At 38.2% G+C, this 21,256-nt stretch overlaps 1 protein-coding gene across 1 annotated transcript in view; it reads left to right on the top strand.

Moving 5' to 3' along the window:
- The first annotated feature begins 773 nt into the window (after window positions 1-773).
- LOC144659141 (uncharacterized) overlaps window positions 774-21,256 on the top strand; it is a 30,889-nt gene continuing 10,406 nt past the window's right edge. The window contains exons 1-5 of the mRNA XM_078519586.1: window positions 774-829; window positions 3,020-3,138; window positions 3,717-3,950; window positions 4,588-4,624; window positions 12,426-12,497. Coding sequence (XP_078375712.1) covers window positions 3,072-3,138; window positions 3,717-3,950; window positions 4,588-4,624; window positions 12,426-12,497 — 410 coding nt within the window. The 5' untranslated portion in view covers window positions 774-829; window positions 3,020-3,071. The remainder of the gene's footprint in view (window positions 830-3,019; window positions 3,139-3,716; window positions 3,951-4,587; window positions 4,625-12,425; window positions 12,498-21,256) is intronic.

Raw genomic sequence — 21,256 nt, 5'->3', positions numbered from 1 at the left:
CAGGACAAAACAAAAGTTCCTTCATCTTCTAAATGTTTACCGCCGTTCCACTTTCAACAGATTATGTTATTGTTATCATAGCACAAGGTTTCGCTTTTTTCTATAAATGCAGCTTTGTCAAGCGAGGACTAAAATGCAAATGTGGCAAATTGAAGGATTTCTCTAGCACAATTTTTTGCAAATAAAACCGCATTAAGTAAAAAGAAAAAAAGAGACGACTCATTCGTTTTTGAGACAACATAATTTCGCAGTATGAGGAAAAGTTTATTTTTAGAACTGACACCTTTAACGAACGTTTCATATTTGCTGAAGTTTGCTCTAAATGCTTATAAACTACAAAGATGTTCTGGGACTACGAAAAAAAAAATAACTTAACAAATGACATTCCCTCAAAATAAGCTCAAACATTGCAGTTAGGGATCTAAAATGTATGGCTTAGATTAAACATTGAAAGATGGGTTCATCGTAAAATAGTCAAACGTGACTAGAACTTATTAACATACGTCAACAAGCACAACAGTTGGGTGAATTAACGTCATACTAGCCAATCATAGCAAAATTTATGAAACTTCAGTGTAGTTAATAAAACCTGCAGGTCTTTTAAATTTTTGTTTCTTGCATATGGTAGGTAATGATACAGCATCTATTTCAAGGGAAGCTTAGAAAACAGATTTTCATCTGTTCATCTGTTTTCATCGAACAAAATTTATGAAACTTCAGTGTAGTTGATAAAAGCTGCAGGTCGTTTAACTTTTTGTTTCTTGTATATGATAGGTTATGATACTGCATCAATTTCAAGGGAATCTATGGAAACAGATTTTCATCTTAGGTACGTGTGTAAACAAAATGACCTTTTTTCGCTTCTCGTTTTATATTTTTATAGCAACACACAAACACTCTTCGAGCCACTGAACAAGTTACTGTTTTCTCACCAAACTCGTAGAACAACATTAAACACTTTAAACATTAAACACACTTTGTATCCATTCGTCAAGAGTGAACAAGAGAACACTATGTAGTTAGTGCATCATATTTCATGTACCTTTAAACGTCCTCGGAATCAATTTATCCTTTAAAATCTATTATTAGTAAGCTGCATTTAGAATTTGAATGAATATATTCAATACAAGGTTGAATTTTTGTTTTACTTTAATGCTCGAGGCAATGAACCAACATGCGAAATGTGGCAAGTTTCTTTCTTGTAAAAATTAAACGCTATTTCAGGCAAAGAAAATATACAATTCTTCCACATTTTGGCCTTCAGAGCTAGAAGAAGTTATATTAGCATAACTGATTGTTGTGGGCACCTATTAGAGATCGTGTGTTTTATCCTGCACAGTCGAGCGAGGAAATAATTAAAACTTAGATGTTCTTTTACACGGTCATTTTCTTAATAACAAGAAAGTAGCGATCTTTTACATAACAAAAATGTTTTTGGTAGAAGTTCTTCAAAAGGTTTAGTTATTGGAGTTTTACTGCGTGCGAAAAAGACAGAAATACCGAAAAAAGACAAAAAAAGACAGGAGTACTGAAACATTAAAATCGATGATCCCTAACAGACAGGAATCTCAAGTGGAAACAGTCAATTATTAAACAGCTGTCAAAGCAGTGATTCGTTTCTATTTATCTTTGTTATCTTAGGCCTTTTTGTGCACATCGTCGTGCAGAGCTGGAGGCAAGGGGCATCATTTCAATTGCTTGTTTACTGTCACGCATTAAAAAAAAAATTTGAAACCATTTAACTACAGAAGCTATCAATTACAAATATCATAGAAGATAAATAAATCATCAATTTCTCCAAGTCTCAGGTCTGTGTTGTGTATCGTTGGCGAGTTATTTGCCGAAACCTTCCGCGCAGATTTATTAAGCCCAGTATGGAGATGCCATAACTGTGTCCTTCCGAGGGACACAAATATGGCCGCCGCGATGTCAGATAAACCATCTGGAACTCAGTTTTGCTATAACAGCGACTGCCTTTGGCTCATGAGCTAGTATACTTTTATATAAACACTACTTATTATATTTGACATGTTCAATCTGCTGAAAAATGGAAAGAAACGCCTTTTTAAAATGTTTCGAATCAAAAAGGCTTTGACATGGATATCACATTCAGCGGGGAACTCAGATTTGATGTTTTAAAAACCAAGGGCACTACCGAGCTGAATTCAAAATATTGAAAAAGACATATTTTCGATAATTTTTATTTTACAACGGGAAATTTTGATTTCAAAATTTTCTCACTTAACATGAAAACCGAGAAAAGTGAAATAACTGTGCCAAAATCATATTTTAGAGCAATATTTAGCAATGTTTTACGTCACTTTTACAACACGTTTGGAATAAAAGTGCCCAAATTATCTAAACCACATATCATTGTGTACTAATATATTGAAAAAGGCATCGCTTCAGAAAAATATCATGGATATCTTTTGAGGATTTAACACTACCGTATTCACTCGAATTAGCGCCGCGGCGATTATTAAATTTGTCCCTCCTCAAGTGCGGCGCTTATTCGAGGGCGGCGCTTATTTAAAACTTGGACGCCACAAAGAATTTAATATTTAACAGAAGTTAAAAATAGAGTCCTTTGATTGTCAGTATTTGTCTCTTGCTAAAAAGGGAAGTGGCGCTACCTGTCCTTGCAAGGTTCGCGGCCTTCACAACATTTACAGAACTACATATTATAAGAACGTTGGATAGAAAAACTAATGGGCGAGCGGTAAAACTTATCACTTTAAACTGCAAGACATCGCTTTTGGTGGAAAGAACTGTCCAGTTTTGTTTTAGAGTTGCTTTGTTGTGCTGATTTAAGTTGAACGAAATTCCTCGAATAAGCGCCGCATCGGCGCTTATTCGGAGGCGGCGCTTATTAACTTTTTTGTCCTAAATGCGGCGCTTATTTGAGGGCGGCGCTTATTCGGGGGCGGCGCTTATTTGAGTAAATACGGTAACTGACTGTATATTAACCAAGTAAAGCTTTGCATTTTGTTCTTTTTTTAATAATCATCTTTATCTGCAGGGATGTAAGTGAAATGCTTGCATGGTTTCCTTGAAGGGCAATATTTTGCACAATGAAAGCAATTTCCTTGTTAGTCTTATTGATGTGGATTAAAACACATGGCATCCTTGTTAAGGAAGGTGAGTATGCATTTTGATTTACTAACGTCACCATTTCTAAATAATTCCGAATTCATAAAATTTCCATATAATTTGGAACTTTAAATGTGTTAAGACAGATTTTTAGACGAAAAAAGTATGACGTTTCCTAGGAAACGTTTCTGTGTCACTTGTAAATGCATGCCTAAATTTAACTGTGAACTGAATGTGAATTTATAAATGATAATAATAACAATAATAAAATTATTATTATTTAAAGGGACTGTGTCACAGCTAAGTAATTTAATGTTTTGCAAAATATTCGCTCTGAAACTAAATGTTTGCAAAGATATTAATTCTATGATTCTAAATGACAAAACTATAGCTTCATTGCAGCCAAATGTGTCTCCTGGGCGTTACAAGCAAATAACATTGACTTTGGCCATCCGTACCTTCTTTGTATTTGATGTGCTGTTGAAATGTTCCTTCGCTGTTTCAAGAGGTTATTTTTATATTTCAACACATTTAATGGTCATTTCCCATGCCTAAACTTAGCTCAGTTACGTCCGTGACACAGTCCCTTTAAGCATTTTTGAATAGTTGTTCTCATTCTTTTCTAGATTCACCCAAAGTTGTCTCACCAGATGCCGTTGTACGATCTTTGCCAGGTTACGGACTTTCATGTAAAGCCACTGGAACTCCTCCTGTATACACGGCAATAATAATGAACTCATCAGTACTGGTGAACACAACAAAAACTGCGAAAATAATATTAAATTATGAAGGAAATTACACTTGTGTGGCTACTAGCAAGTATGGAACTGACGCGAGAGAAGTCTCAGTTATTTTCACAGGTAAATCGTGGATAGTTTATTGGAAAAAATCAACCAAATGCCCAGGGGCAAAAAAAGAAAGTCGAGTCTTTACTTCTTTGGATGGAAGCCTATGTATGCAAGCATACGCAAACGCATTTACTCTTTAACTTTAATTCTTTAGATGTTTATTCGCTGTTTCACCGCGTTGTTGAAACCTGTTCCTCCTGGAAACAAGCTCAGATATGGTAATTTTCAATCTGTCTGACGAGATCTACAAAACGTGTCGGCAACTTGCAGCGGCTCTTTATACTTTATTTGACTTTTATCCACCTGGCATGCAAGCTTTTTTAGCCTTTCACTTGTTCTCACGATTGTACCTTTATACTGCCCTGGTATTAGTATTGTAGTTTATCACCCTTTAAATTTTCCGTAGATATTTCCTATAATTGAAAGTTCGATTCCAAAAAACCTGGTATACCTGTATACTGCCCATTTCCAGTAATGGGCAGTGCGTTTCTGAATGGAATACGAATTTCCTGTTGTTACAACTAAAGCTCATGTAGCCACATTCGCACACATAACTAAGTATTTTTGCTTACTGCTAGATTGCAGAGCTCTATGTGCCGATATTATTATGAAAATTACCTTTCTTGCTCGGATGTAACTTTACCGGCAGGCATCACTGAATGTGCACCAAAGAGCACCGAAGAAATGTAAGTATCTGCCACCAACCAGATGTTGTTAACATCGCTATTTGCTTTCCCGTGTTTCTTATTTACAATGATATCTTCATTATTTCTACCTTGATTGAGTAAAAGGTGTCTTCTGAGTTTTGACACAACACTATAGTTCTGAGCCATATTTCGGCAACGAGCGTTCAACGAGGGCCAGTTTTAGCTCGAGGTGAACGTAAGTTACTCTTATTTATCTTTTCTAGCCAAGAAGACTGCATTTACGGCATTTATTTCAAATCATGAATTTTACCAATTTAATTAACTTGTTTACAATTTAAAATAACTTCAACTGAAAACAAACTTAAACATTGCTAGAGCTGGAGCTGTACTGAAGCTTTTTAAATCCATGCATGGTTTAAAATCAACTATCAAGAGGCGTTTTACATCGACGTTTGCTTCATTTTCAAGGAAATCGGGATTAGAATAACTAAATAATTCATGACTCAGCGAGAAGATTCGGTCATTTTTCATGTCACTTCACGCATATCGAATTGCTTCTTACTAACAAATTTCAAAAATTCCTCAACCATTCCTAAACCAATCAGAAAAAAATCATCAAATGAAGAGAATTCTACTCACATAAGGGTTTGAAATGACTTCTCCTAGACCATCAGTTGCGATCTTTGTAATCTTCTTATCTTTTTCATGATACCCCGGATGTTAAAATATCGTTTAAAAAGGCCGCAATACTTCCGCACCACTGAAATGTTCAAGCCTAATATCGTTATGACCGCCTTCAAATCAACCCTAAAGTATAGTTCCGAGTCCTAATTGATGTGGCTAAAGACCTTTGCTGTCTAAAGCAAACACAACGTTATCAGGGCCCAAAGGATTCTATTAACATCCGGGAGTCGTTCACGTGTTCGTCCTCAGGACTCATCTCCTGCTGCCTCTGCCCTACCATTTACATCGGCGAAACTGGACGCACTCTAAGGGAACGTTTTTAGGAACATCTACGAAGTATTACCGATAGTGCACCTGGCAACTGCCAACCGCGCGGCCTAAACTTAGCTAAAATTCCGTTTCTACTGAAGTTCTCGCACGCGCGCATGCTAGAGACCAACTTGACATGACTTTAAGGTTATTACCCTGAAATAGAACTGAAATAGATTTTTAACCAAACTTTGCCTACTGCTTTATTACTTTACTTACTTACTTACTCCTCTTCGTGCATGGGTGCACATAAGGCCTCAACCAAAAAGCGCCATTGGCTACGGTCGGTCGCTGCTCGTTTGAGGTGGCCCCATGTCCATTCGTTGTCCCTTATTTCTCTTTCCGCCGTCCTTCTCCAAGTTTGTTTTGGGCGACCTCTCTTTCTACGGCCATCGGGGGTCCATCTGAGGGCGACTCTTGGTAGGTCTGTAGGCATCATACGAAGGACATGACCAATCCATCTCCATCTCCTTCGCTGCACTTGCTGTGTAATGGTTTCTGTTCTTGTAATTCTACGCAGCTCATATTTTGAGATTGTGTTTGGCCAAAAAATGCGGAGAATCCTTCGTAAACACCTGTTCTGGAAGACTTCTAGCTTGTGGCTAATGGTCTTGGTCATCTTCCAGGACTCCGCACCATACAAAAGAGTCTTTAAGACATTGCTCTTGAAGAAACGGATCTTGGTTTTCTGGCTGATGTTTCTGGATTTCCAAGTGCTCCGAAGAGAGGCAAAAACCTGACTTGCCTTTGAAATCCGAGTTAGAACTCTTCCTCTCCATCTCCGCTGGTTGACACCATTGAACCCAGGTAGGTAAAGTGCTCAACCTCTTTGACTGCTTTCCCATTCAGCATGATGGCTTCGCTGGTTTTGCTATTCATCCTTAAATGACTGGTCTTCTTGGTACTGATCTTTAGGCCCAAGCTACCTGCTGTAGTTGCCAAGTTGTTGGTCTTTGCCTGCATGTCCTGGTTTCGATGGGAGAGCAGCACAATATCATCCGCATAATCGAGGTCTTCTAAGATACTAGTTAGCGTCCATCTGATCCCTCGTCTTCTGTTACTAGTCACTTGCTTAATGATCCAATCGATTTCCAGGACAAACAGAAATGGCGAAAGAATGCAGCCCTGTTTCAGGCCGGTGGTCACGTTGAAGGTGTCTGTCAGGACTATGTTGCAGATCACCTGGGACTTGCAGTCATCGTACAGCATCTTGATTACATTCACCAGCTTCGATGGGATTCCATAGTGCCTCATGATCTTCCATAAGGAATCCCGGTGGATTCTGTCAAATGCGTTTTCCAGATCAATGAAATTGGCGTACAGAGTGGTGTTTCATTCTTTACTTAGCTCTAGGATTTGCCTCAGGATGACAATGTGTTCAGAGCATGAGCGTCCAGCGCAAAAACCTGCCTATTCCTGTCTGATGTGCTCGTCTAGCGCAGTTGCTAGCCTTGTATGGATGATCTTGCTAAAGACCTTGCTGGTAATAGGGAGCAATGTAATGCCTCTCCAGTTGTTGCATTCACCCAAGTCACCTTTCTTAGGCAATTTGACAATGAGTCTCGTTTTTCACACCTCAGGAATTCGTTTACTTTCCCATATCTCTTTGAATATGTCCGTCAAGATGCGCGGTGTTACTGTTTCTTCCGCCTTTAGCATTTCTGCTGTCACCCCATCTGCTCCACCTGCCTTTCCGTTCTTCATTGCCTTGATGGCTACCTTCACCTCTTCTAAGGTAGGTGGATCTGTGCAGATGACCAAATCCTCTGCTGCCGGTGGGATTTCTGCCACTTGTGCTGGCTCTGCTCTATTGAGAATACTCTCAAAGTGTTCTTTTCATCGCGCAAGTTTCTCTGCATCTTTCGAAAGGACATTGTCAGTTGCGTCTTTTACAGGCACATCGCTACTTCTGAAACCGTTATTCAGCATCTTGTTGATTCTATACAAAGACTTGAGATCCTGTCTGTTGGCGGCCTCCTCTGCCTCATTTGCTAGTCTCTCTACAAACTCTTTCCTGTCCGTTTTGGTCATTTTCCTCACCTTTCTGTCCAATTCTGCGTATTCTCTACGCAGTCGTTCATGGATTCGTTCTCTCCTTTTTTCTATCTTCTTCCAGGTCTGTTATTGTATACATTCCTCTATCTTTTTCTTCCTAAAACCAAGGACTTCCTTTCCTGCCGCCTTAAAGATCTGATTGAAGGAGTCGATGTTCATCTCCTGTTCATCCCCCAAGACTTCGAAACGGTTGTTCAGCTCCCGTCTGAAAGCTTGTCTGGTCTTGTCATCTCTCAGTTTACTAGAGTCAATCTGTTGTCCCCTCATTTGTGGTTTATTACCTTAAGGGAACTTAAATTTTGAAATAAAAAAGGGGGCACCATATTCGTTTAGGAGAAGGAAGACCTTGTATATTCCGATTTTTTTTTCAAACATAGGAATTGATCTGTTTTCATTTTGCAAAAAGGATTTGATCGCTACACCCAAAATATGAGAACAAATTGATATGTCACCATACTCGTTTACGAAAAAGAGACAATTTACCTCTCTCGCGGACAAGGCCGCATAGAAAAAAACCCGCCATTTTGTTCAGGTGCGGGCGCTAATTACGCGTAAAATTCTGCGCTGTATCGATGCGCAATGCAATAACTCTCGTGGCGTATTTTTAACGGACGTTTTATTAACGACCAATTTACCAAGTGCTGATGTAGGGCTAAGCCCGAAACGTTTGGTTTGTAAATGAACTTTTTTGGCACTTTCAATATATTTTTATTCTCAATATTCACAACATTATCTGTACCTAGCAAAACTTACCGAGTCAAATGTTCAACCCGTTAAAGCTTTGCTCTGAGCTTCGATAACAGCCGACGCATAACTTGCAAATCGTTAGACTTTTACCTTCACAGGCTTAATGATGTCCTCCGGCAAACTTCCTTTAGACAGCAAAATGGAAAGCTAGATCACAACTGTTCTAAGAGAACACACCTGAAAGGCTATTAATTGCATTGCTTTTGAAACATTTTATTCAGGGTCTGAATGGGGGTACCTCGATAACACTAAACACTTTTTTTTTGGCTCTGTAACATAAAATAGTTAAATTTTAGGCAATTACACACTAACAGTACAAATTCACTGTAACAGTAAATTTTATCCAGAAAAGAACAAAAACGGCTCAAAAAAGGTCAATTTTATTTTGCTTAGTACGAGAAGAAGTTTTCGGTAATTTCCGATCATTTCAGAATATTTCCGAAGACTACCGAATATTTCCGAAGACTACCGAAGATGTCCGAAGACTACCGTGGATTTCCGAGGGGAAATCCGAAAATTTTCGGAAAATTTCGTGAGTGATTTTATCTGATTTTTGAAGAGCAGAAAAGAATTTACAATGCTAAATTTTTTCACGAAAAACCCTCCAAACACTCAACAGTAAACGTTGCAAAATTGGCCAATTTAATAGCAAACATTAAAACATATGGGCAAATAACACTAAACACTAAACCCCATTCAGACCCTCTTTATTGCGTGAGGCCCAGAAAACACTAACTAGGACTAAACTTAAGCCTTTCTGGACCTCTGTTGTGGCGTTCCCCGCTGAATCTCGCTTAACTGACCATACTGGTAGTGCATGTGGATATTCATTTGATCTTGCCGCATTTTTGGTGTTCTTGACATGTTAAGGAACGAGGCAATCGGTAAGTGTTTTGTTGGTGTAAATGTTCCTCTCATCGGTTCATTCGATTATTTAGTTTGTAGTATCCGAAAAAACACTCATCCTCGACTTGATCGTAGATACATGTTGCTTGACTGGTCTTGACTGCATTGTTTCGTTTTTAGTGAAATAATATTCTGAATCCTTGACTCCCCCCACCCCCATTCTTCGTTTTCCCACTCAAAAGGAGAATGGAGAGGACTTAAATTATAATTCTGATATAGACATCTACTGACATCTTGTGATATAGACATCTAATGCGAAAAGAAACAAATGACTTAGTGCTATTGAAGGATGGTAGAAATGAAATTACGGACGAACTAAGTATTGCACAGGAAATGAATCTATATTTCTCATCTGTGTTTACACATGAACAAAGTGATTTACCTCAATTCGACTACTTAATCAACGATAATTTGAGCCGCATTCTTTGCACATCCAGTGAAGTGGAAAAACACCTAAAAGCACTAAACATTCACAAGTCCCCAGGGCCCGATATGATCTCACCCCACATTTTGAAAGAATGCGCACCAGAATTGTCAACTTCATTGTGCGTATTATTGAACAAGTCTTTCTCGACTGGAACGTTGCCAGCTGACTGGAAAATAGCAAACATAACACCGATTCACAAAAAGGGAAACAAGCATAAAATAGCTAGAGAACTATCGTCAAATTTCCTTAACATCTATTGTCTGTAAAATAGCCGAGAAGATAGTACGTTCTAGAATTACAAACGTTTGCTCCACCCACCATGTCCTAAACCCAAATTAGTTTGGCTACTTGGAAGGAAATTCGACGCTCGCTTATCTAGAAACAACTCGAAAACAACAGATGCCATTTTCCTTGACCTGTCGAAAGCATTTGATAGCGTGCCTCACGAGCGCCTTCTACTTGAGCTTAGCCGCTATGGTATTGATGGGCCACTGTTGCGATGGTTTAGAAATTTCTTAACAAACAGGCATCAGAGGGTCGTGATACGTGACACCTACTCTAGTTGGTCCCAGGTAACATCTGGTGTGCCCCAGGGCACAATTCTCGGACCTACTTTGTTCCTGATTTATCTTAACGACATACCAAATGTCGTTACATCTACTATCAAACTGTTTGCTGACGATACAATGATTTACCGTGAACTCAATCATGTCGATGGTACGTTTACACTACAGTCTGACCTGGAATTTCTAGAAAACTTGAAAAATAGTTGGCAAGTTAAGTTCAATTCTGAGAAGTGCGAAGTAATGAGAATAACGCATAAGCAGGACAAAAGTACACATCCTTATTATCTGTCAAACACAGAATTAAGATTTGTCGACTCATATAAAGATCTAGGTGTGAACATGTCGAGGGATTTATCCTGGTCGAATCACGTGGACGTAATAGTGAACAAAGCTAACAAAGTGCTGGGCTTATTAAAGCGTACAGTTGGGAATAAAAACAAAGAAATTTTTTCCATGCTTTACAAGTCATTGGTGAGACCGATCCTAGAATACGCATGTCCTGTATGGTCACCGAATCTAGTTAAAGATATACTAGCTATTGATAAAGTACAACGAAGAGCATCAAGAATTGCTCTTGGGCAAAAACCCCGCGAGATGCCATACAAAGAACGACGCAAACTACTAAACTTGAACTCACTTCAGCATCGACGAGAGTACCTGTCCTTAGTAGAATGTTATAAAACAGTGCGGATTGAATGGTCTTGACTTTAACGATTATTTCGTGTGTTGTAGAAGTAAAAGCACTAGAGCTAACCATCCGTTTAAGATCCAAACGAAATCAGCAAGAATTAACGCATTCAAGTATTCTTTCTTTGTTAGAATTATTAAGGAATGGAAAAATTTGCCAAACTATTTGTTCGGACACGACATTAATGTAAATATTTTTAAATCAAACTTTAAAAAGTGGATGAACATTCATTAATTATATGCGACAGTACCAGATATTATAGATATTTTAGATTTTAACTTTTAGATTGTTAATTATTTATGTAATAGTTTTTTAATAGTTTTTTAGGGGACCTAAATAGGGATTACCTCATGGTCCGCCTTTTCAGATACCACTTGTGTGATACCATTTGTGTGTTTTTTGAATAAAGTATTATTATTATTATTATATGTATTGTTTGCTCTAACTAAAAAATACAAAATGTCAAATTGTTTTGGTTTTAATTAAAAGACATCAGTATGTTGAAGCGAGTTTTGTTGGGGAACTAGCGACTCTACTCCAACACTCCAAGCTAGATCATGACATAAAGAATTAGCTGGATCTTCTTTAATGTGATACACTAGTCTCTGGTTTTACAATTCTTTCTCTTTCTAACTCTCACGGTTTACAGCTACTCAACTCTATTTATTAGTTATTTTACAAGGGATTATCACAGAACTTGCATCAACGTTAATTTTAGCTAAGTTAACACGTCCAGGATAGAATTTCCAGGCTCAGAACCAATGGAAGGTAACGGTGGTTACCTCAGAAAAACTTAAGTAATAATTAAACAAGTTTTGAGTTAACGGATTGGTTATAACGGTGAATAGCTAATGAACTTGAAGAGAAGGCAGATTTGGGCTAGGTCGGAACCAAGCGAAGCGCACCAAGTTCTGAACAAAAACAATGAGATCACAGCCCTGCTAACTGAAGCGAAGGGCGTAGGCGACTAAAACAACAGGTGGAAAACTAAAACTAACAAGCGTTCGAAATATTAGCCAGTGACAACTGATATTCCGCATTGGTTCTGGCCATTGGATAGTTAATCATTATTTCTACTAAAAATCTTATTTACAACAGATATCCATTATAGCTAAAAGTCTTTATAGAGGTTCACAGCAAGTTTACTAATGCACTAAAAACAACAGGTGGCTAAACCATAGCAGGTGGCCACAAGCGCTAACTAAGATACCATCTTTTCTTTTCCAACAATAAACCCTCCAAAATCGTAAAGATGATATTCCAAAACAATAAATTATATTTCCCAAACAAAATCCCTAATACCATAATAAGTTAAACAAGATAATATTAAAATATTTATAACGTTTCATTGCTTGTATTTTGTTGTTTTACAAGTAGGAGTAACGTTCATGTAATGAAGTTAGTTGCATGACTAATGCGACACTGCATTTTGTTGATGAAGTGATATTCCCTCGGCAGACACCTCTCTTCAAGCAACTTTTCGTATCTTCCTCCTAAGATGTTTTCCGACCTCACAAATATACGGCGACTGTAAGATTATACATATTTCTTCTTCCTGTTCACTATGTATTCGTTCTTTGTTCCATCTTTTGTACTGCGTACAGACGTTCTATTTCGCCCTTGCGTTGAAAATCGGGAAGTTTATGGCAAGCGTGCAATGCTTATGAGTTAGAGACTGTTGTGAGTGTTTTGGCGACAAATACACGCACTTGCTGGCCGCACAATGAACGAGAAATGTTCAATACTGCACTCGGCTACGCCTCGACAGATTGAAAATTTCCAGTTCATTGTGAGGCCAGCAAGTGCGTGTATTTGTCATCAAAACACGAACGGACAGAGTCTAACCCTTTTAATAGACAAACTGAGTACACTGCAAGCGATCATCGACTTAACGAACTTGAAACAATAATGTTTAAAAATAAGAAGTGTAGAAGTACATAATTACACGGAATTAGATCAATAATATAAAAATCACAAATAAGCCGTACAAAAAAAAAAGCTTAAGGTTCATAAAATCGTTCATCAGCTGTGGTGGTTCATAAATACAGTCAGCGAGAAGCTTGTTCAAAGAAAGTCGATGGCTTTCACAATCAAGCAACAAGCACGTCAACCGCACACAAAAATGTATTTATTGAGCTGCAGTTTACCTTTGAACATGAAAGCGCTTCAAGTTGTTATCCTCTTCGATTTTGTTTTGTATTGGATCGTTGATTATTTGAGGAATATATTTTTCTTCCACTTCTGCAAGCCTTGAAGCTGAAGACACCTTTAATAATGCACGACTTTTGTGCATTATTGTCAATACTGCACTGTCGGAGTTTGCTGACGACAGGTAAAGCAAAATCAGGTGATATATTTAAACCAATTGCGAGCGTGGATTTTGGACAGCGAGCGAAGATTGTATATTAACAATTTGCTGAATAGTTAAGGGAAGAAATATTTATGGAACAAATTCTTATTACCCAAATTTACAAGACATTGTTACCTTTTGTTGTCGATTATTGTTGTTTTAGTATATACTATAACACGACATTCCCATATTACGCGGCGCGAGGTGACATTTTACTGGGGAGGGGGGGGGGGGGGTGGTAACAGGACTTCTGAACAGATATCACCAAAATGATCCGTTTGGTGACACTTTGGAATAAAAGAGTTCGTTGTTGTTACCAGCGATCTTTAGTTCTGCCGGGAAATTATCAGCTTGGTCTACGACAATACTCATAAGTGTTTGTCCTTAGTAAACAAATGAAACTTTATTTTACACTTAAGCGTTTTGGGAAAAAAAAAGTAATCTTTTCTTAAATAGTCTACATTTCCAACAATTATCAAACAGAAAGATTTATAATTTTTTTATAAAACTAAATTTTTCACTCAGTTTGTCCAAGATATATCTTTTGAATAATCATTATTTAAATCATTGAACGTTTAGAGTGACAGGCCAATTCCATTTCTTAAAATGGCCGGTTTTAAAAGTTTTTAACGTTACTTCTCAAACTCATTAATAATTCATGAATTCACAAGCCAATCGGGATACGCCAATTTGGTCAGGTGCGTGTGGTTTGAAACCCCGATGAAACACTGGACATATTCTCACCGGGGCCCGCGCGAACAAACACCCTAATTTCCCATTCCACGTGCCCAGTTAATTTGACAACTGCAAACCATGCCGCTGACTATGTACAGGTATATATATAGCTTCTCAGTACACGTGTATTCTGTCTTTTCGTGAAGTGCTGGCGTACTTTTGCATCGGCTCCTCGTTTACTCTAGCGTCATCGCTGCGCCCTCCGTCTGCCCATTACACAAGTCCTGGTGCTCTTATCCTGAAGTTTTGGCTATTTGTCTGACTCGTTTATACGTTCAACATGTTTATCCTCACTTCGCCGCTGCTTCTCTATTTCAAGCGTGCCAACTGCAAATACACCACCCGCTAGCGCTCTAGCAATTCCTACAGAGAAGAGTCCGAGGTCTGTTATCTGGAACTTTGCTCGCATGTTAGTCTCCTGTTCCTCAACCAGGTTTAGTTTGTTATACGGTTTTAGCCTATTCTACTTATTTTGCATTGTGTTGTTTGCGGTGTTTGTGAAGCTACCTTCGCGTCCCGAGTTATGGTGTATTTGTCTCATTCGCGGCCCTTCCCTCGCTTTTTCGTTTCTTCCCTTTACCTGTTTTCTGTATTTTTAGTTGGGTTCTACTTATCCTATCTGGTTTTATTATCTGTTTGTTTGTTTTTAAGGTTTTGTTCATTACTCGGTTTTTGTCCCTATATTTCGTTTCATGGCCTTTAGTTTTCGTCGCTTTGTCTCACGCCACGTGTTTTCATTCATCCCCCTTAGTGTTTTCTTTGGTATTTGTTCTGCATTTTTTATTTATTGGTATTTTTGCATGGTATTTCAGTATTTAGTTTATTTCTGGCGTGGTTTCTCGTATTTTATATTTCATTGCTTGTTGTTTACCTCTCCAACTAGTTTGTCACACCTTTTTGGTTGCGTTGCGACCTCACCTTTTGTTCTACTTTCCTATTGTCCCTTCGATAACTGTCGGTATTGTTTTATATTTTCTTGTGTTATTGTTTAATTACATTATTTAGGGAACAGACAAAATAGAAAAGCGTAAAACGGGAAGAGGAGGAAGGAGGAGAAGCTTAAACATGGGAGAAATGTACAAAAAAGAAAAAAAAATGGAAATTAAGAGATGGAAAAGAAGAAGATAAAAAAGAAAAAAGAAAAGAAATGAAGAGTTAAAAAAAATGAGAAAAAGAAGAAGTTAGAAAAAGAAAAGAAAAAAGAAAAGAGATGAAGAGATAAAAATAAGAGAAAGAAGAAGTAAGAAAAAGAAATGAAGAAAAAAAAGTAGAAAAGAAATGAAGAGATTAACAAAAAGATATTGAGAGAAAGAAGACTCAAGTTACAAGATGAGAAAGAAATGAGAAACTTAAAAAAAAAAAAAAAAAAAAAAAAACAAGAAAAGAGAACTAAAGTGGACTAAGTGGACGGACGCGTCTTGCGACGCTCCGCCAAATGTCGGAGAAATAAGTCATCGTTTTCTTCGAAGCTGAATAAATGAAATGAATAAGGATAGCGAAAAGCCAAACGAATCAAAAAAGGAACGAAGTAGAAAACGACAGAGGGAAAACAGCTCCAAGACAGACGACGAGTCGACCGACGCCGCTTTCATGGAAGACCAATATGGCGGCCAGCAAGATGAAAATGGTACGATGAATGAAGACATGTACGATGAACGTCTGAATGAAATCAACCTGAAGCTCGATAAGTTGCTTTCCCTCTGCCCTCTGGTTGAGGATCTCAACGCCCAATTCGCGTCGTTAAAAGAAGAAAATGCAGAGTTGAAGAAATCGCTGCAGTGGGCTACTGACGAAGCGAAGGATTTGAGAAAGATCCAAAAAGAAATGAAAACCGAATTAGATAACATGAAAGCCCAGCTGCTCACCGTTGACCAGCAATTGCAGAAACAGACGGCACGGAACATTAAAATCGAGGCGCAGTCCAGGAGAAGCAATGTCAAATTCTTCAATGTCCAAGAAACAGAAGCAGCAGACAATTCGTATGAAACAGAAAAGGTGCTAAAACAACTCCTCATTAATGAGCTCAAAATGACAGAAGAAGTTGTTGACAAGTTACAATTTGAAAGAGTGCACCGCATACCCACTAAACGTTCCTCGAAGACGCCTAGCGACAAACCAAGACCCATTATAGCAAAGCTGAGCTTCTACAAAGATAAGACGAGTATTTTTCAACACGTAAAGAACATCGACTCTGAGCTAAAGATCGGTGTCGCAGACGACTACCCGAAGGAGATAGATGAAATGAGAAAAGCTCTGCTGCCGGTCCTGAAAAACGCCAAAAAGCAAAAGATTCCAGCCGCTTTCAACGTCGACAAACTTATTGTTAATGGACAAATATATCGCGGACCTGAAACTGAGAAGTTCCCATTTTACGCTAAAATTTTGTCTTCATAAGATTCGCTGTCCCTAGTTACTACTGATGAAGACGGCTTCCAGAATCAATCTTGCACGGTAAGGTGATACGTACTCAAGGAGTCATTTACATTTAGATTTCAGATTTTCGGCTTCCTTGCATCCTTTACTAATTCGGTTAGTAAAGTAGTTCGTAGTGCGATACTGTCCGTGTGCCGTAGGTTCTGTTTTGCATTCGTTATTTCTTTTTCCAAGTTACATAAGCTCTTCTTTTATTTGTTTGCTAGTGTATAGTTGTAAATTTATTTTGGCTTTTCGCCGTGTATTCAAGTTTAACGCTGCTGTTTATGTGTTTCGTGGTTTCCACTATTCAATTAGTCGGCAAAGTAGTTCACTACGCTAGTTTACTCACAAACTGGCACGTTTCAGTCGCTCGCGTGTGTCCGATATTTTTGCAGTTTTTAGAATTTTTGTTTGTTTGTTAATATTTATTCTAGAGGTTTCTTGGCTAATATTTAGAAATACAGTAACACTTACAAGTAAACAACTATATTTAATCAATCTTGTAAGATACAACTATGCCTTGTTCCTATTTCTAAAGTCAAGCTGCAAGAATAGCACTATTTTGTCAAAAATCGAAATATGTTCAAATATCACAACTCGGATTACCATGAAGTCTTCCCTCAAATCGGTAAGAAAATATTACACAATCACGGGATATGACAACACCGTTTAAATCTTCGTTTTGCTCACTCAATGCAAGAGGTTTAAACCAAACAAGAAAAAGGAGACAACTTTTCAGATGGCTTCACAACTATAAATTTGATGTAATCTTTCTTCAAGAAACTTACTCTACGGAAAATATAGAAGCAGTGTGGAAATCAGAATGGGGAGGGAATTTTTTCTTCAGTCACGGGACAAATCATTCCAAAGGCGTTGCAATCCTCTTTAATCCGAAATTAGATGTTTGCATTAAAAACGCTATAGCTGATAAAAACGGAAGGTATATACTGCTAGAAGTCTCGCTGTATGATTCTACGTTTTTACTTTGCAATATTTACAGCCCAAACGACAATAACAGTCAAAAAATATTCTTTTCAAAGCTCAATGACACTCTTCGAGAATACGCTGATATGCAAATTATTCTTGGGGGTGACTTCAATTGCGCCCTAGCACCTTTAGACAAAACCGGCGGAACTTCTATTGAAAGGAAAAAAGCAGTAATTAGCGAGATCAATAATTTATGCAAAACGTACAATTTACAAGATGTATGGAGGAGTCAACACCCCAATCAGTCACAATACACGTGGCGTAACAATTCCCTAAAAGTACAATGCAGGCTGGATTACTGGCTGGTTTCAAAAGACTTGTCAAACTCTGTGAAAGATTCTACAATTGTTCATTACACATTGTCTGATCATTCTGCAATTATTCTTAATCTGCAATCAAAAGAATATATTCAACGAGGCCCCGGTTTTTGGAAAATAAACAACTCCCTGCTGGGTGATGAAAATTTCATACAGGAACTTTCTAACAAGATACCCGATTTTAAAACAAAGCACTATTATCTAGAGGACAAAGGTCTTTACTGGGACATGATAAAGATGGAAGTGAGAGATAGAGAGAAATAGAGAAATAGAGAACGCAGAAATACGGAAAAAAACCTTCAAACTCAAATTGATCATTTGATGAACTTGCTGAAGACGGAGCGATCAAAAGAAAACATTTTAAAACTTTATCGTCTTAGAGCTGAACTTAATGTGCTTGCGGAGTATCGAACAAAAGGCGCAATAATAAGAAGTAGAACACGCTGGCATGAACAAGGCGAAAAAAACACTAAGTATTTCTTGAATTTAGAGAAAAGACAGCAATGCAAGACGCATATTTCAAAATTGAAAACAAACGACGATAGAGAAATCACTTCTCCGAAGGAAATTCTAGAACAAGGAAAGATGTTCTATAAAAATCTCTATACTGCAGCACCGTGCAACAATTCGAAGTACAAACTATTCTCTGAGGATCCTAATCTTGTTAAGCTAGATGAAACTGGAAAAAATGAGCTAGAACACCCACTTACTAACGAAGAATGCCTTCACATTTTAGAGCAGTGCGCCAAGGGTAAATGCCCTGGAAGCGACGGACTTTCAGTAGAGTTTTATCTACACTTCTGGCCGATGCTGGGTGAAGAGTTGGTACAAAGTTTAAATTACGGGTTCGAACATCAACACTTAAATATAACACAAAAGCAAGGAATTATCAAAGTTATACCAAAAACTGGAAGAAAACTGAAAACTGGAGACCGCTAACACTACTTAATGTTGACTACAAAATCGCAACTAAAGCCATAGCTCATAGGATTTCAAAAGTTCTTCCCAAAATAATCAATGATGATCAGACCGGTTACGTCAAAGACCGTTATATTGGTCAAAACATTAGGCTTATTATGGATATCATGAAGGTAACTGAATTAGAAGACATCCCTGGGCTGGCTATATTCATTGATTTTAAGAAAGCCTTTGACACTGCCGACTGGAATTTTCTTCATAAAACCCTACAAGCTTTTAACTTCGGTCCATGCATTCAAAAGTGGATAAAAACCTTTTATACGGATTGCTCCAGTTGCTTCATAAACAACGGATATGCGTCTGAATTTTTCAAACCTGAGAGGGGCGTTCGTCAAGGCTGTCCACTCTCGGGGATTTTATTTGTTTTATATGCTGAAATTTTAGCTAATGCTATCAGAACTGACAAATCTATTCAAGGAATTAATGTACATAACAAAGAATTCAAGCTTTCTCAATATGCCGATGACACAACTGTCTTTGTTTCTGAATTAAAATCTGCAACAAACTTGTTCCAACTATTGTCAAACTTTCAGGAATGCTCAGGTCTAGAGATTAATAAAAGCAAAACTGAAGGATTGTGGTTAGGTGCGAACAGAAGTAATACAACGGAACCCCTCGGAATAGCTTGGCCTTCCAATTCAATACTCGCATTAGGTATTCACTTTTCATATGATGATGAAGTTGCTTACAAGAAAAACTTCGAACAAAAGCTGAACACAATGAAAAGCCTTCTCAACTTATGGTATCCTAGAAACCTCACATTATATGGCCGTATAACGATTCTAAAATCGCTCGCAATCTCTAAACTTGTATATAACACATCGGTGCTCACCTTTCCTTCGAAATTTGTCAAAATGGTAAATCAAGCAATTACCCAATTTGTGTGGAACAAGAAAGTTAAAATAAAACAAAAGACTATGATCGGCCCGAAAGAAAAAGGTGGACTGGATATGCCTGATTTCGAAATAATCAACGAAGCCCTTAAAGTTTCCTGGATAAAAAGACTTAACGACAGTAAAGAAACTTCAAGTTGGAGCCACATACCATTGAGCTACCTTAGGGATGTCGGAGGTTTGTTTCTACTTTAATGTAATTTCGACTTAAAAGCACTTAAAATTGAAATGCCACTTGCTTTTTACTCAGAAGCTCTCCTCGCCTGGGGCAAAATAAATTGTATCTCTCCTAACACCAAAGAGCAAATTTTGAATGAAGTTATTTGGAATAATCGTTTCATTAATGTTCCCAACCCCTGAAGTTAAAACAAGACAACAAGTTCAGTGGGAGAAAAGGGGTAAGGGATGAAGTGCTCGAGTTGCCAATCAGAATCATCAATAGAAATCATGCAGGGTACATGTATCACAGGTTAGTTGGTTGGCAACGAGAGACTGGAATCCTCTCCTTCCTTTCAGGAAGCCCTAGTTCCCAAGAAACTGGGGTCCTAATCTCTAGGACCCTTGGGAACAAACACAACCACATGCCCTGGTTCCCAAGAAACTGGGGTCCTAATCTCTAGGACCCTTGGGAACGTTCCCAAGAAACTGGGGTCTTAATCTCTAGGACCCTTGGGAACAACCACAACCACATGCCCTGGTTCCCAAGAAACTGGGGTCCTAATCTCTAGGACCCTTGGGAACAATCACAACAACCAACAACAGCAACACTGCGGGGCCCCACTATAAGGGGAAAGCTGACCCTGTGAGGCTATGGGGCAAAAGGGCGAATGGTACAGAGCACTTCATCCCCACAAATACACGAAGTGTATTCCCCATAGACGAATAGCACGAAAATATAAAATAGGTTTAAGTTAACATGTAAATAAGTAGTAGTAGCCCTTCACTCGACTCCTTTTCAGGAGTATAGACTATCAACAGTCTCTCGTCATAGCATCCTGTCCTGTGCATCCTTCTCTAGCTGGTACCAACTCTTGCCCATGGACTCGATCTCTGCTTTTAGCGAGCGTCTCCAGGTGTTTAATAGTCGACCTCTCTTTTGATTCCCTTGAGGATTTCAGGTCAAAGCTTGCCTTTTGATGGTACAGAAATGCATCCGTAAGGTGTGACCTAGCCATTTCATACACGTAAAGGAGTAGATATATAAATTCAAGACTGTTAATACTAAAATGCCCTATTCATGGTTTCCCTTTGAATGATACAGCACAAATTCAATAAGTGCTGGGAAAAACGGGAATAAAAGACCTTATACAGAGCACAAGTTTTTTATTCACCACTGGAATTATACATTGCTGACCTAAGAAACATGGCAGGAAGGCAGAACTCGCACAAGAATCAATCAGGGTAGAAGGTGCGAAAAATAAGGCGTATTTGAACAATTAAGACACTTGCTACACAGACATGCATTCATTGTAGATAGAGTAGCTCCTGTTGGATTTATCCTTGTGCCACTAAACTTGGCAGGCTTGAAATGGTTCAATGCTTCTGCATGAACAAAGTAATGTATTCACTACAAAGCAAAATTTTATGTTTTGATCCTAGAATCCTCACTTTTGT

This window comes from Oculina patagonica, chromosome 7 (assembly GCF_052425735.1).
Source record: "Oculina patagonica isolate OP01 chromosome 7, crgOcupat, whole genome shotgun sequence".
NCBI lineage: Eukaryota > Metazoa > Cnidaria > Anthozoa > Scleractinia > Oculinidae > Oculina > Oculina patagonica.
The sequence above is the reverse complement of the archived record's forward strand: the minus strand, read 5'-3'. Positions and strand labels throughout refer to the sequence as shown.